The sequence below is a fragment of the Tenrec ecaudatus genome, chromosome 17, assembly GCF_050624435.1.
Source record: "Tenrec ecaudatus isolate mTenEca1 chromosome 17, mTenEca1.hap1, whole genome shotgun sequence".
Lineage (NCBI taxonomy): Eukaryota > Metazoa > Chordata > Mammalia > Afrosoricida > Tenrecidae > Tenrec > Tenrec ecaudatus.
In genome coordinates this window covers 39,480,661-39,494,783 of record NC_134546.1, presented here as the reverse complement: position 1 = coordinate 39,494,783, position 14,123 = coordinate 39,480,661, and the positions used below count along the sequence as shown (strand labels likewise).

The following is a 14,123-nucleotide window of genomic DNA, read 5'->3' as shown; positions in this document are numbered from 1 at the left end:
AACTGTAATCCAGGATCCCCACAAGGCTCAGGGGACTCATCTATGCTAATGGGCCCATGCTGGACCTCTGATGATGGCCAAGTGTGGAGGGAGAACCAGGGAGCGGGCAGCATCCGGAAGCAGGCAATAACCTATCAATAAGAAGGAAAGGCGGGAACGCTTGGTCTGGGCTGGGGAATGTCTGTGGAAGGCTGGAGGAATCGTCAAAGCAGCTAACACCATGTACCACGCTCCAAAGAGCAGTGCCAGCCCTCACACTTGCTGTGGGTTAGCGAAATGTCTGACCAGCATGGCCCTGAATGATGTTATAAATGTCCAAATGGCCCCGGCAGAAAAAAGGTTCCCTACCCCCAAGCTAGTCCCTGCTCTAAGCCAGCAGTCAACCATCCATGGCTGACAGGCCAAACTGGCCCTGGCCCTGGTTTTATAAATAAAGTTTTATCAGAACACAGCCGTAGCTGTTTGTTTGCATATGGCCTCTGGCAGCCTTCCTTCTACTACAGTAGAGCAGTGTCACGGGGACAGACGCCCACAAAGTCAGACGTGTTTCTTCCTATCTAAGTGAAAATAGGCAGCTGCCCTGTTTGAGTCTTTTACAGTATTTATTTACTCCTCCTGGGGCTCCCGCGAGGTAGGCCCTCTGCCTTTACGCTACAGAAGAGGAAATGGAGATGCACAGAGCTTACGCAGCCTGTGCGAAACCACCCAGCCCATCACGCTGACCTGGGGTTCCCCCGTCGAGCTCTGCATCCTCTGCCCCTTGGCAGCCTGCGTGCCACGATTGTGCTCAGGGGGAAAGCCTTCCTGCACATGCGCACACCCACCCACCCACGCACCCACTGCAGCACTGGCCTTCCCAGCAGGGTGCTCCTCTGCACAGGTGGTGCCTGGTGTGGAACGATGACAACTCACGTGTCCTGAGCCCCTGCAGAAGGAGACTTGGCACTACAGATTGGCACTGGGCTATTAACCGCAAGGCCATCAGTTCAAATCCATCAACCAATCCACAGAAACAGAGGAGGCTATCTGCTCTCCCCAAGATCCACATCTCAGAAACCCCACTCAGGGTTTCCAGGAGCTGGAGTCCCCTTGCTGGCAGTGGGTCTGAGCTCTCATGAATCAAATCTCATTCTGCCCCCGCTGCCTCGGAGGGCCACCTGAGCAGAGAGCAGATTGGCAATTCCGTCGCCCACGGCCCTCTGTTTGGGGCCGGGCCTACCGTGCCATGCCATGCCCAGGACCCTGGCCTCTCTCAGGTTAGCCTCTTCCCTCAGCAGTGGCAAGATGCGGGAGGTGTAGTTCCACAAGGCTGGTGGGTGGGTTTCCTGGGCTCTCCAGCCTGGCAGCAGGTTTGCCAGGCCCCACAGAAAGTCTGGGGAATGAGCGAGGACCAATGCCCCCTCCCTCCAGGCTCTCAGCCACAAGAGGTTCAGCGCGGGCGTGGGGAGCGTGGAAGATGATGGGAGCTGAGGGCCTGGTGTGGCAGGAGCAGGGAGGTGTGTGCGTGGGCCCTGTATGCCCCGTAAAATCCCCATCCTGTGAGAACCACCCCCACACCCTACTCCACCCCACGGCCCCTAGGGGAGAAGTGAGGAGAGAATGGGAGGCAGCAGCAGGAGTCTCCTGGCCCCTCACCAAGGGTTCTCTAACCATACCCCTTGGCGTGTTCCCTGGGCTGCTGACCTTTGAGCCCTGAGATTTGGGGCTCTAGCCCCACTCCCACTGAGACCCAGCTATGTAAGGAGCCATCCAGGGAGGACCCAGCAGCCAGAGCAGCAGCCAGCACTTTGTCCCTGGCGTGCTGGTTGCCTAGCAACACCGCCTCTGCTTTTTGGAAGAGCCGGAGAGATGCTGAGGAGTAGGCTGCTGCTGCTTCCTGACCACAGACCCTCGTCCCTCTACCCCATGCTCTTGGCAAGGTCAAGGTCTGGTCACCCTCCTCCCAGGGTTCTGGGACAACCAGGAAGGTTCTGGAGATGGTAGAGATGCTGCTTCTAGAACAATCTCCTGCTGCACTGAATACGCTGGGACAGAGTGGATGTGACCCAGTACTTCCTGCTGGTCTCCCTAGCCCTCCCCGCGTGGGACTGCAGCACCTGCCGGCTCTCCTCCCCACTGGGCCTGGCCTCCGCTCGAGGCAGGAGGGCACTGCCAAGCCTGGGCGGGCCTCCTCAGAGACCAGACACACAGATGGGCTGGGAGGAACTCCCTCAGTCACAGCAGAGCTGGGGGGAGGGGAGGTGCTGGGGGGTGCTTTTATGGCATTGGCAGCAATCTGCACGCTCATGCCACCCTTTCTTCCCTGGATCTGTAGCAGCTTCAGCCCCACACCCACAGCACCTAGCCCCTGAGAGACTCTCCTTTCATGCCACTGCTTAAAATAGACGCTTATGTAAGTGTAACACTGGCCTGAGGAGGAACCACGGGCGCAGAGCAGGGGGCTTGCTGAGTGGAGCTACCTAGGCCACCTGCTGTCAGGGTTCATCCTGACCTGGCCCCCTCCACCTTGCCCATCACTCACGGCAGGTCCCCTTCCTGAGAAAGAGCTACAGCTCGAGTGGATCCACAAGCCCCTTTGTGGTGACACAGCCGTCCCCTGCGGCGGGGCCGTCAATTCACCAGTGGAAAGGTGTCGCTGTCCCATATGTACATACATGTTTACAGGAAAACGCCCATGGACCCCACCTGTAGCTCAGGGAAGCCCTGGAGTCACATAGCAGCCCCCTACCCCCCCCCTCAACACACACACACAGGGAATTAGAGTGAGCTGGGGGCTAGCACTTTGGATTCCCTGCCCTCACCCACCTCTCAGGCACCTTGCTCCCTCCTAGGGACAGACAGGGTGACAGTAGAGCTCCCAGCAGCCCTGGACCTTACCTTCCCGCACGCCACCATGGAGAGGGCCACCTGGTACCAAAGGTGAAATTCCCCACATGCAAACTTCATGGCTCGTTCTAGGCACTGGAGGGTTGGGGGTGGGAAAGAGTCTGTCAGCACATGCCCACCAGGCTGGCCCGCCCAGCCAACTCCCATGCCCTTCAAGGGCAATCACTGCCCAAAGAGAGCTTCAGGAAGCCCAGCCTGGCCCCTGACCCCGATGGGCTGCATGACCCTCTGTGGTCCTCAGTCATCACACCTGAACATGTAAAAGCTGATGCCCACCTGCACACGCCCAGGGAGTGTCAGGAGTGAATGAAGAGAGCTTTCCCAAAGTGCTGCCAACACTCACACATTCTGTACAACTCATACCAGTTCGTGTGTGCTCAGATGGTGCCTGCTGTGGGTCCCAGGCTCTTGACAGGGTCCACTAATGCCGAGGGGCAGGCTCTGACTGCCCAGTGTACAGAAGAGGACGCTGAGGCTTGTCTGACTTGTCTAAGGCCATGGGGACAGTACCCAGCCTGCTGTTTTCCTAGCCGCCAGTCACAGAAACTCCTAGTTCCCATGGTCCCTCTCTGGGGCTGCCCCGGGAGGTCAGATAGCCGCTACAGACACGGTCTGGGTGAGGCAGGGGCCAGTCAGCAAGACAGAGCTGCTGGCACAACCACTGTCAGGTGGGGTGGGTGTAGGGCAGGGGTACAGACCAACACCTCCTCCCCGCCTCTAGCACATACTTTAAGAATGTAAAGGCCTGAGCTTACACAGGTACCCAGCAGGGACCTGGGTGTAATCTCAGGCAAAGAAGTCACCTGTCTGGGCCGCAGCCTGCTCTATGCAAACACGAGAGAGCAAAATCAAACCCAGGGTCTCGTGAGAACTCATCTCAGGTTCAGGGGTCAGCAGATGTCACAGACCCTCCAATGGAGTCCTTCTAAACCCACCATAGGCCGTCCCAGGACCACCTTCGATCCCAGCCTACACGGAATGCTCCAAAATGTGCCAAGTTTTGGGGGCAGAGGGAGTGCCCACCCCACAGAGCCAAGCAGCCTGGGAAGCTGTGTCACGGGGGTGCCCTGTGCAGCCTGGTGGGAGGCAGGCCTCAGCCCGCCCACCACTCTGCCTGGGACCCCTGCTAGATGGGCACACATACCAGCTTCCTCTCTGCAGTAACTGGAGGTGGGTGGGTTGGGGTGGGCATTCTTCCCCTTCTCTACAGTGACCAAAAGCAAAGCAAAGCACTCCACACTCAAAATGTCCAGCGGAGGGCAGCTAGCTCAGCGCCGGAAAAAGGACAGGCCCAAGCCTGGGTCTCCCCTAAACAGTAGCACAGCTTGGTGGAGGTGGGGAAGGGACCTAGTGGGGCCTGTCTGATCCCCTTTCTGAGCCAGGCCATACCTCTGAGAGCATGACGTACTGGCCCCTCCTGCCCAGAGTGATGCTCAGGAGGTCGTAGATGGCCGCCGCGTTCTGCAGGCTCACGGTCCGGTCCTCCTTCTGCTCCGGCGTCCGGCTCAGCACCACGTCCCGAGTCGCCTGTGGGTAGGGCGTGATTTGACAAAGAATGAGGATGGGGAACAAGCTGGTGCCGACGCACAGGCCCCTGCTGGCAGGCCCAGTCACCACTTTCCCTCCCTGGGGGCACCAGGCAGGTGGCTCACCCCCATGTTGCCTTTCCCCAGCCCCACCCCCACCCCCACGCAGGGCCTCGTAGAAGAGAGAAAGCCTGTCCCCTTCCTTAGGCCAGGTTTGGGTCCAGTGCGGCTAGGTTCTGGGAGCTGAAGCTCCTGGTATTGGATATTTTATTCTGTACAACAACAACAGCAAAAGCTCAAATCTATAGAGAGATTGCAAGAATAACCCAATAACCACAAAGCCTTCAGCCAGATCATCAACTGCCAACCCTGGCCACATCTGCTTTGCCTCTTTCTGTATATAATGCTACGGTCACTTGGCTGAGTCATTTGGAATTAAGTTATAGAAAAGATGACCTTCCACCTCCACGGACAAGACACCCTCCTCCCCTAGAGCCCCAATAATGAAAGAAGACCGGGTGTCAGTCCCGCCTGGCAGTGACTCCACGTGACAAAGCAGAACGGCCCCTGTGGTTTTCTGCACTGTCACCGGTAAGGAAGCAGAGTGATGGGACGACAAGCAGGGAGTTCAAACTGCTGACCTTTCAGTTAGCAGCCAAGGACTTTGCCTCTGTGCCACCAGGGTTCCTTAGAGAACAACAGCACCAGGCATGCCAGACTGAGGCAACAGAACAGTGCCGACATCATCCTACCTACTCCCACCGCCTGGTCCTGGGTGGCCGTCTTCCTCCGCCCCAGACCCAGCCCTCTAGCCTCCCTTCCCCTGGAGGAGTCCCTGGGTAGGGACTCTGCTGCCTGGCGCACACACATTCCACCCCCACCCCTCTCTCCCTATCGAAGACCCTCCTTCCTTTCCTTCGCCCCTCACCCAGAGGGACCCTATCCTCAGATCCCTCCAACCTCGGAGCCACCCAGTCCCTCCCTCTCTCCATGGCAAGCTTTCCCAAGCTCGGCATCTCCGAAGGTGGCATCAGCAACACGTCATTTCAGGAGCTCTGTGTTGCCAGATGGCAGCGCAGAGAGGGCGTGTGTGTGTGCTCTGTGAGTGGGTGGTCCTGCACAAGCCCTGCCACCAAGGACTCAGAACCTGCTTGCTCTGGGGTGTGCCGCCCCATCCGCCAGGTGACCCAGCAAGATGAGATGGGGTGGAGGGTGGGGTGGGGGTAGGGGGCCTGAGCAGTTGTAGGAATCCTGGGGTGGCGGTCTCTGGGCAGGAACAGCAGTGACCAGGTTGGGGACCCACCTCCCCAGCCAAGGTAAGCATGTACTGCCTTCATCCCTGGGGACTGGGCATAGCCCCAGGAGGGTGCCTGGGTAAAAGGAACTCCAGGGAAAGCTGAGGCTGCTGGGGAAACAGGAGCTGGGCAGAGGGCCAGAAAGCCAGAGAAACCTCCCTCCCCCAAAACCAGCCCACACAGGTGAGGGAGGGGTTGAGAAGTCCTGCTAGGTTAGGGAGAAGTCAGGAGGCCCTTTCAGGGAGCCCTTGTCTTAGGCCACTGGGGGAGGGAGGGGCAGTCCCTGTCCTGGGGGCATGTGGGGAGGGGGTGGTGAGAAAAGGAAGGGACATCAGTGCATGTGGGGTGTGGAATGTGGGGCCGAGCGAGGTCCTGGGAGAGGGCCAGAGCCACAGCAGAGGGCCTGGAAGACAATCGAGGACCAGGGGACCTAGCCACATGGGCCAGGTCCAGCAGAGAGCAGACTGGCAGCACAGTTCCCGGTGACCAGGCCTCCCCAACAGGAGACAAGTGGGAGGCAGCCTTGTGTGCACCCCACCCTCCTTGGCCACACATGAAACATGGGTCCCCAGATCATAAAAGCCGGAAGAAGAGGTTGGCTTACTGCAGAGCTGCTATTGGGGAACGCAGGCTCCTGGGTGGTTGCTAGGCAGCGGCTGTATATGTTACCAATGGCAACAGGGTGGGGTGAGGCAAAGTGGACAGAAAGAAGTGTGCATGTGCGTGTGTGTGTCGTGGTGGGGCCAGTCTGGAAGGTCAGAGGATGTAGAAGGCACAGCCTCAGACCCCAACTTTCCTGTACCCTACCTCCTGGCCCTCAGGACAAGAACTAGTTCCCCTGAGCGAGAGAGAGAGAGAGAGAGAGAGAGAGAGAGAGAGAGAGAGAGAGAGAGAGAGAGAGCGCTAGCACGAGCCAGCCTGGGAATACCCTCTCCATGCAACACAGTGACAGATCCCCTGGAGCACTGCACCCCAGCCGCCCTCCCCACGGCTGCTGGTTTAGCTGTAGTCCAAGGGCTGCCCTGCATGGTCTTTCAGACTGACTTCTAGGGAGTGGTCACCAGCCCTTTCTTCCAAGTCCCTGCTAGTATTTGCCTGGGTCTTCCTTCGCACTATGCCCTCTAGGTGTCTCTGCCAGCCCGGCACACCTCCGCCAACCTTGCCTGCTCTCGGAGACAACCAGATCCAAGCACCATGCCCAAGGCTCCATACTCCTTGAGGTCCAGTGGCAACCTCTCCCAGAGGAAGCTGATTTGCCCCAGGCCTTCCAGCAGGTCAGAAGTGATGCTCCTGCCCAGGCCGCTAACGGCCCACCACTCATCGTGAAAGCCCAGGCTAACTGATACCACACCCTGGCTCCTTCCAGCCTCTGAGAAGGTGTCTAATAGGTGTGGCCAGTGCCACATGAAGCCCAGGATTAAAGAACCAGATGGAAACACAGGCTGAGCTTTTCTGCTAAGACCCAGGATGCCCCTTCTCTGCAGCGAGCACATTCCCTGAGCAGCGGGTGCAAGGCCCCAGCTTGCAGGCCCAGGAGCAGCCTCAGAGTCTGCCACTGCAACCCACAACATTCACTCCTAGACAGGTGTCTCCAAGAAGCACCTGTGCCCACACGGTCCCTTCCTGGTAGACACTGCCACGCGCAGCTCCTGTTGATGGTCCCCTTCAGCAGGCAGTTACCACTGGCTCCCGCACCATCAGTCCAAGGAGCCAAGAAATCACATGCTCCACATTGTGTCCCATCCACTCAGCAATCAGCAACCTGGGCCTAGCCCCACCAGCCACCGCATGCCTGCCAGGCCAGGACTCACGCCCTGCTGCCAGGGGCGGGCTCAGGCTGGCACAATTAGACCCTTCCCCGGCCTCCAGCAGAGCAGGACCTTGTGTCTGACACACCAGGTGCCAAACACTGGAAGACGCTGTGCTCATCTGCTGAATCCCACATGCACTCAAGCCTAGGAAGCATTTTGCCCCTCACTAAGCCGACTGGTATCCTCGTACTAATTTTTCCCCAGAGGAAATCGGAGTGTTTTCTGAAATGTCTGAGTCAGAAAGCCAAGTGCTTCTCAGGACAGACTGAAATGGAAGTCCCCTCATATTTTTATGACATGGCTCAGCGGTTTAGAAAGACAAAAATGCCAGCACCTCCTGGTTCCCTGGGAAAGCTTGGCTGGTTTGATACACGATTCCTTTAAAAACCAGAACATGCACTTGGGGGTTCGGCATACTGGGAGTAGTTCCTACTGATTCGGCGATTGGGATTTCTTCCATCCATGCGCATGGATGCATGCATGTTTGGATGGATGGATGAATGCTTTGGATGGATGCATGTTTGGATGGATGGATAGATGGATGCGTGGGTGGTTAGATTGTTGAGTGGATCAGTGAATGAATAAACGGATGGTTGGGCAAGTGAGTGGATTGACAGATGAGCAGGTGATTTTTAGATGTCATGGCCTGGATGTCTCGGAATTGGGTTACAACACCAGTCTTCTTTATCCTGTGTAACTCATATTCCCTGTATTCTTGTACAAGCACTTCTACCTGCCTCTTGAAAGGCAATGGCCACTCCACTCATTCTGAACTCACCCACTTAGCAAAGCTACGTCCCAAAGGGTCAGACCCAGACCAGACCCCAGGGAGCAACTCCTTTACGTACGAAACCACGCAACAGAGGCCGAGGGGCTCCAGGACCCTGGAAGTGCCCTTCCTCGGAGCAGAGGCTCTGGCAGTCCCTGAGGTGAGGGGGTGGCTAGTGGGCCTTCCACACGTGTTGTATTGCAATGGTTCTTCCTGCAGCCATGCAAGCATTCTGGGAAATAACCTAATACTTGAATCCTGCAGGGATTAGGAAAAGTCAAGGATACCAAGGCAGCCAGCTGGGGATCTAGAGGTTTCTTCTCCTAGAGGTTCTTCTCAGCCCGTCATCCAAAGCAGCTCTTACAGATGCAGCTCTTACAGATGCTCTATGGCGCCCATGCTGCGCCCCAGGGTCGGCAGGGAAGGGTCAGCAGAAGAGCTGGGAGGCTGGCATAGCTGGAACTACACTCTAGCTCCAGCACCGCCCGGAATGTGCCCTGTTATGAAGGAGGGTGCAAGCCAGGGGAGAAGCCGAGGCAGCCTGGCCACCTGAGAAGCCGCGCAAAGCCAGAAGATAAACCCACAGGGCAGGTCGGGAGCAGTCTGTAGACGAGACAGCAAAGCTACGTCCATCGCCAGTGCTCTGCCCCAAAGTCCTGAAATTTCTAAGGCTGGTACGAGCATGAGGAATCTGGATCCCCAACCCCCCTCGAGTCAGACCAGGTGCCCCTCTAAGCTACAGAGCACACAGAGTTTGGACATCCCTCTGCCTTGTGTCCTACAGGGCTTTCTCTGAACTGCCCTCCGCCCCCAGCCTGCCGGGGAAGGCCAGTCATCCACATAGCTTCCAAAAGGCTGCACTGCTGGGAGAGAAACCACAGTGAGGAGAATTCACCTCGGTGCCAAGTCTGGGCCACCTTTTAGGGGAAGACTATTCTCCACTTTGAAATGTGGGCCAGAGGGAGGATTGGGGAATGGGGGTGGCACCTTAATGAAATGGCATCCGAATTCTGAGTCCTGGGGGTTCCGATCAGGCAGAGGTCACATAGTGGTGTGAGGACAAGGCATAGAGCCAACCACCCTGACCGAACGATGCATCCTGAGCATTCCCTACCTGCATTGTAACCGGCTAACTTCCCTGAGAAAGCCCCTGGCGGTGAGCACCGTCTGTGAGCTGTGTGTGGCCCGTGCAAGGAAGGGCAGAGCTCAGCTGAGCAACAGTGAGCTGTGAGAGGGGTGGTTGGTCGGAGGTGATGAAACACGGGGGGTGGAAGCGAGTCTGGCCTCGGCCTCGCGGAATCCACCTTGGGCAGCTGGGGCCACGTCTTCCCCGTGACGCTGGAGGTCAGATGCCACGCTCCCATCATTTCTCTTTGAAGCAGCCCGTTCACGGGTGAGAAAAGCGAGCCCAGAGCAGTCAGTAGGTAGGGGAATCGGGACTGACACTCAGGAGATGGGGCTTCACAGCCTGCCTTTGGCGCCAAGGGTGGGCCAATTTCTAGTGTAGGACTGGGGTTTGAGCTTGGCAGCAAAGCTTATTCCTGGGTGCCTCGTGGTGGGATGTGCACCTGTTCTAGACCTTACTGTTGTCTTTAGTGGTTTTGGTGAAGCGAGACACGGCAAATTCTGTCCATGTAACAACTGCTCAACAATTCGCTCGGCGTCAGTGGTTCCATTGCCCCCGGTGTGTCTATGTTCTTGTTACTGCCACCTGGGCTGTTGCCTTTCCAATAACCCAGCTCCCCTGCCCTGTGCTGCCTGGCCTCACAGGGACGGCGGACCTTACTTTTCTTATCTGCAAACGGGGAGGGAACACATCGATTTTAGACGGAACCATGCGGAGCTTGTTTCCGCAGACCACTGGCAACCAGAAGTTGGCACTTTAGTGCAGATCACAGAATGCCTGCAACAAGGAGCTCGCCAGCTTAGGGCCTGGCCAAGGAAGCGCCTAACACAAGTGCTGCGCCCACCTCTCTTCCCATCACCGCGGACTACGCTGCAATCACACGGCTTCCATCCTGAGAAGCGGTGACTTGGTGCGCTATCACCTAAGGAGGTGGCCAGGAGAGGAGGTGGACGCGCAGCCGTAGGGGGCGTTGCAGGTCTGTGTCTGGGGCCCCACGAGGGCCCAGGGTGTGGTCTCAGCCAAGCTCCTTTTCTGGGTCCAGTACATGGTCCTCCGGGGAAAATCAGATCCGCCCCTGGGTCCCTGGGATGGCTAATGCTACAGGTGGCCTGGGCTAGGCTCAGGACCCAGCCATCTCTGGTCAGACACGTCTCCTGTTGCTGTGCAGGGATTCTGGAGACGTGATTACCATTTGAATCAAGGGGCTCAAGTAAAGCCCAAGACCCTCCATCCACAATGTGGGTGGGTCTCATCCAGCCGGTTCCCAGCCTGCGAGCAAGCCGAGGGAGGGGACATGTGTCCTCAGGACTGTAACGTGGGCATCCTGTCCAAGGGGCCGGTGCAGGGTCTGGTCTGCAGGGTTTGGACATGCCCACCTGCGCAATGATGTGAGGCCTTTCTTTAAAATAAACCCACCTCTCTCTCTTTCTCTCCTTTGGAAAAATAGAATAAAAAGATGATGGCATTTCCTCCCGAACATGTGAAAGTCTCCACACATCTTTCCGGTTCTGCCTGCCTGGGGCACCCTGACTGGTCCAGCACCTTGACCTCCACGTCTGCCCGCCGGCTCTGTGCCCCTCACAGCCATGCCTTCGCACGATGGCCCGGGCTGGCTGCTGCAAGGAGCCCGCTCTCCTCCCGTCCTGGTCCCCGCCACCATCCAGTCTGCTTCCCAGGAGGCCCGCTGAGCCGAAGCAACCCCCTGGCCACAGTTCTGGCTGTGAGGGACCCCCTTTTGTTTCTCAAAGCTCCACCACCGCTCACTGCTCTCAGATGAGGTCTTACAGAGCCTCAGCCCACCCGCCACCCCACACTCAGCTTCTGCCCCTCCAGCACCACCGCCTCTCTCTCTCTCTCTCTCTCTCTCTCTCTCTCTCTCTCACACACACACACACACACACACACACACACACACACACACACAAATGCACTGTAGGCAGGGACCACTGCAGGTACCTGGCCTACCCTGCCTGCCTGCGGCTGTGACTGTGTGTGTGTGGTGTGTTTTGTGTTTGTGGGGTGTGTGTGTGTTGCGTGTATGACTGTACGTGTGGTAGTTGTATAATCTGGTGTCAATTTGGGACTTCAGAGGATAAGAGTGTAGGGGTGGAGTCTAGTCTGTCAATCAGATCATAGCCAATGAGGCCTCTGGGTGGGCATGGCCTTCTCCTGAGAATTCTGGGAAACCTGGTTTTTCCTCCTTGGAGGTAGAAGACTTTTTTTTCTCTTGGCTCACTCAAGAGAAGGCTGACTTCCTGAGAGACTTCCTGAGGAGAAGCCACACGGACTACGCTGATGCAGCCCTGGGTGCTGGAGAAGCCACGTAGAAACCCGTCAGTGCTGAGATGCTTACACGCCACTGGATCTAAAGACTTTCTACCCACTGGCCTGTGATCATCCTGTGTTCAACATCATTGCATATGTTTCATGAAGTCTGAAGAGGGCTTTACAGACTGGTATCGGACATATGACTAATATCAGACTTAGGTACTTGATCTGGACTGGGCTGTTTCCTCAATATACAATTGCTCTTGTATAAAAACCTCTTTCTTATATACATATGCGTGTCTGAATTTGTTTCTCTAGTCTACCTGGACTAACACAGTATGCGTTGCGTGATTTGTGTTTGTGATGTTATATGTCAGTGTGTGATGTTTGTATGTGTGTTGTGTGTGTGGGTGCCCTGCGGGTCTTATGATATTTGATCAGTTACCCAGAACTCTGTGCACCTTATCCTGCCCTCTCACTCACTTCTCTGCTGGACTTTCGCCTGCATGTTTTACTGATTCATACCTCTCTCTCTCTCTCTCTCTCTCTCTCTCTCTCACACACACACACACACACACACACATACACACACAGCACCACCCCCAGGACAAAGTTCCACGCAGGCCTAGATGGGGGCCTGGCACAGAGTGGGCCCTTGCTAAAGCACGGCCCATGGAAAGGAAAATGCCCTTCTACCCTGGTGACCTCAGGGGACTGTCATTTTACTGATGAGGAACAGGCTCAAAGAGAGGCAATGACACACACCCCAGTACCCCGATGCTGGGTCTCTGTCTCCAAAGTCGCCTGCCCCTGCCCCTCTCGTGTCCGTCCCAGCATCCAGCCAGGGCAGATCCCTACTCAGGTCTTGGTCCGGGGCTCCATCCCTCAGTCCTGGTCACACGGGAGACTTTTCCCTTGGGTAGGGACAGCCCCAGGTGGTGGACCCCGGTGCCTGAGGCCCACCTGGTGCTTACCATGGACTCGCTGATGAGCAGCAGCAGGAGCGCTTCCTCGATGTTGTCCTTGGGGCAGTAAAGGCTGAAAGACACAAGCACAGCACTTGCTCCAATACAACGCCACAGGGGAGCAGCCTGCTTGCCCGGCCACCCAGCCTTCTGCCCCCAAGCCAGCCCCAGCCCGACGCCAGCCCTGGTAAGGTGACCCTCCTCTCCTGCATAATTCACAGGCACCAGATAGCGCCTGCAGCTCTTAGACATGCCCAGAGAAGTGGGCCTGAAAGGCTGCAGTAGCTACAGGCATGGACACAGCAGGGGCTCTGGCTAAGGAGGCCCCTCTGGCTAAGGAGGCCCACCCAGCTGCTCCAGGGGTTGGGTTGGCCACCCAGTGACTCTGCCAGGTAAGCCCCAGGCCCCGCCTTCATGCACTGGCACAACAAGCAAGGGAGATAGGGTGTTGAGGGGGTGCTGGCCATGCTGATTCACAGTGAGCCTTGGCAGAGTGGAACAGGTCCTTGGGGCTCCCTCACAGAAGCAAGAGAGCCTCGTCTTAATCCTACAGAGCAGCTGATGGGTTTGAACTGCCAGCTGTCCAGCTAGCAGCCCATCACTAACCCCAAAATAATTATTTGGTCTTTGGATGCCTTCTAGGATTTTGGGTGTCCAGCCCCCACCTTGAGCCCTGCCTCTCAATCCTAAAGGGTCTGCCCGGCAGTGAGTTGAATGGCGGCTGGAAGAGAGTATGGGCCAGGGCCCCCGGGTGTGGACAGGATGCTGGTGTGGTCCAGCAAGCAGGGCCAGACAGCTTACTTGTCTCCTTCATACAGGTGAGGCTTGCGCAGGGCCTGAGTGATGAAGAAGCTCTCCTCCTTGTTCATGAACTCAGGCAGAGGTTGGGATAGGGGGCTCCAGTAGCACTCCTCACTCAGGGAGTGGAGCAGGACCCCGGCCAGATGCTTGGCTGCCATCTGCAGGATGGACAGAAGGGGAGGGCTCAGACCCAGGCATGTGGTCCCCAGCGCCCTCCTCCTCCCACCCTACAATGCATGCCCCCCTGGAAGCCCCACACCCAAGGCTGTCTCCTGCCTCTTGGATCCTGCAGCACGGCCTGGCTTCCCTGCGCCCTTCCTTGTCCTCCTCATCCTGAGTCTGGGGGCCACAAGTTTCTGAGCACCCAGCAGAGCTGGTGAACAACATTAAGCCACCGTTGCAGGCCACCCTCCTGGCTAGAGTTAGAAGCAGCCGCTGTGGCTCCAGTTTTGGGTGAAATGACCTTAAGGCCTGAGAACTAGGCAAGCCTGAGCCAGGACAGGAGAGCTAAGTCAACGTTACATCATAAAACCACACACAGATCGAGCCTTAAGAATGAGCACATCAGCCCACAGGACACAGGGCAGAAGGCTTTGGACCCTCGGGGTCAGCCACTGTGCAGTGTGAAGGATGCAGGGAGTGCTTCCCAGGCTGAGGGGGAAGGAACTCGGAGATT

The 14,123-nt window shown here is 57.2% G+C and overlaps 1 protein-coding gene across 2 annotated transcripts in view; it reads right to left on the bottom strand.

The window, feature by feature from the left end:
• TTC7A (tetratricopeptide repeat domain 7A) overlaps positions 1 to 14,123 on the bottom strand; it is a 116,676-nt gene that overhangs the window by 50,524 nt on the left and 52,029 nt on the right. For both annotated transcript variants that reach the window (XM_075535763.1, XM_075535762.1), the window contains exons 7-10: positions 13,448 to 13,605; positions 12,656 to 12,719; positions 4,276 to 4,413; positions 2,878 to 2,961 (exon numbers count right to left, since the gene is read on the bottom strand). In XM_075535763.1, coding sequence (XP_075391878.1) covers positions 2,878 to 2,961; positions 4,276 to 4,413; positions 12,656 to 12,719; positions 13,448 to 13,605 — 444 coding nt within the window. The remainder of the gene's footprint in view (positions 1 to 2,877; positions 2,962 to 4,275; positions 4,414 to 12,655; positions 12,720 to 13,447; positions 13,606 to 14,123) is intronic.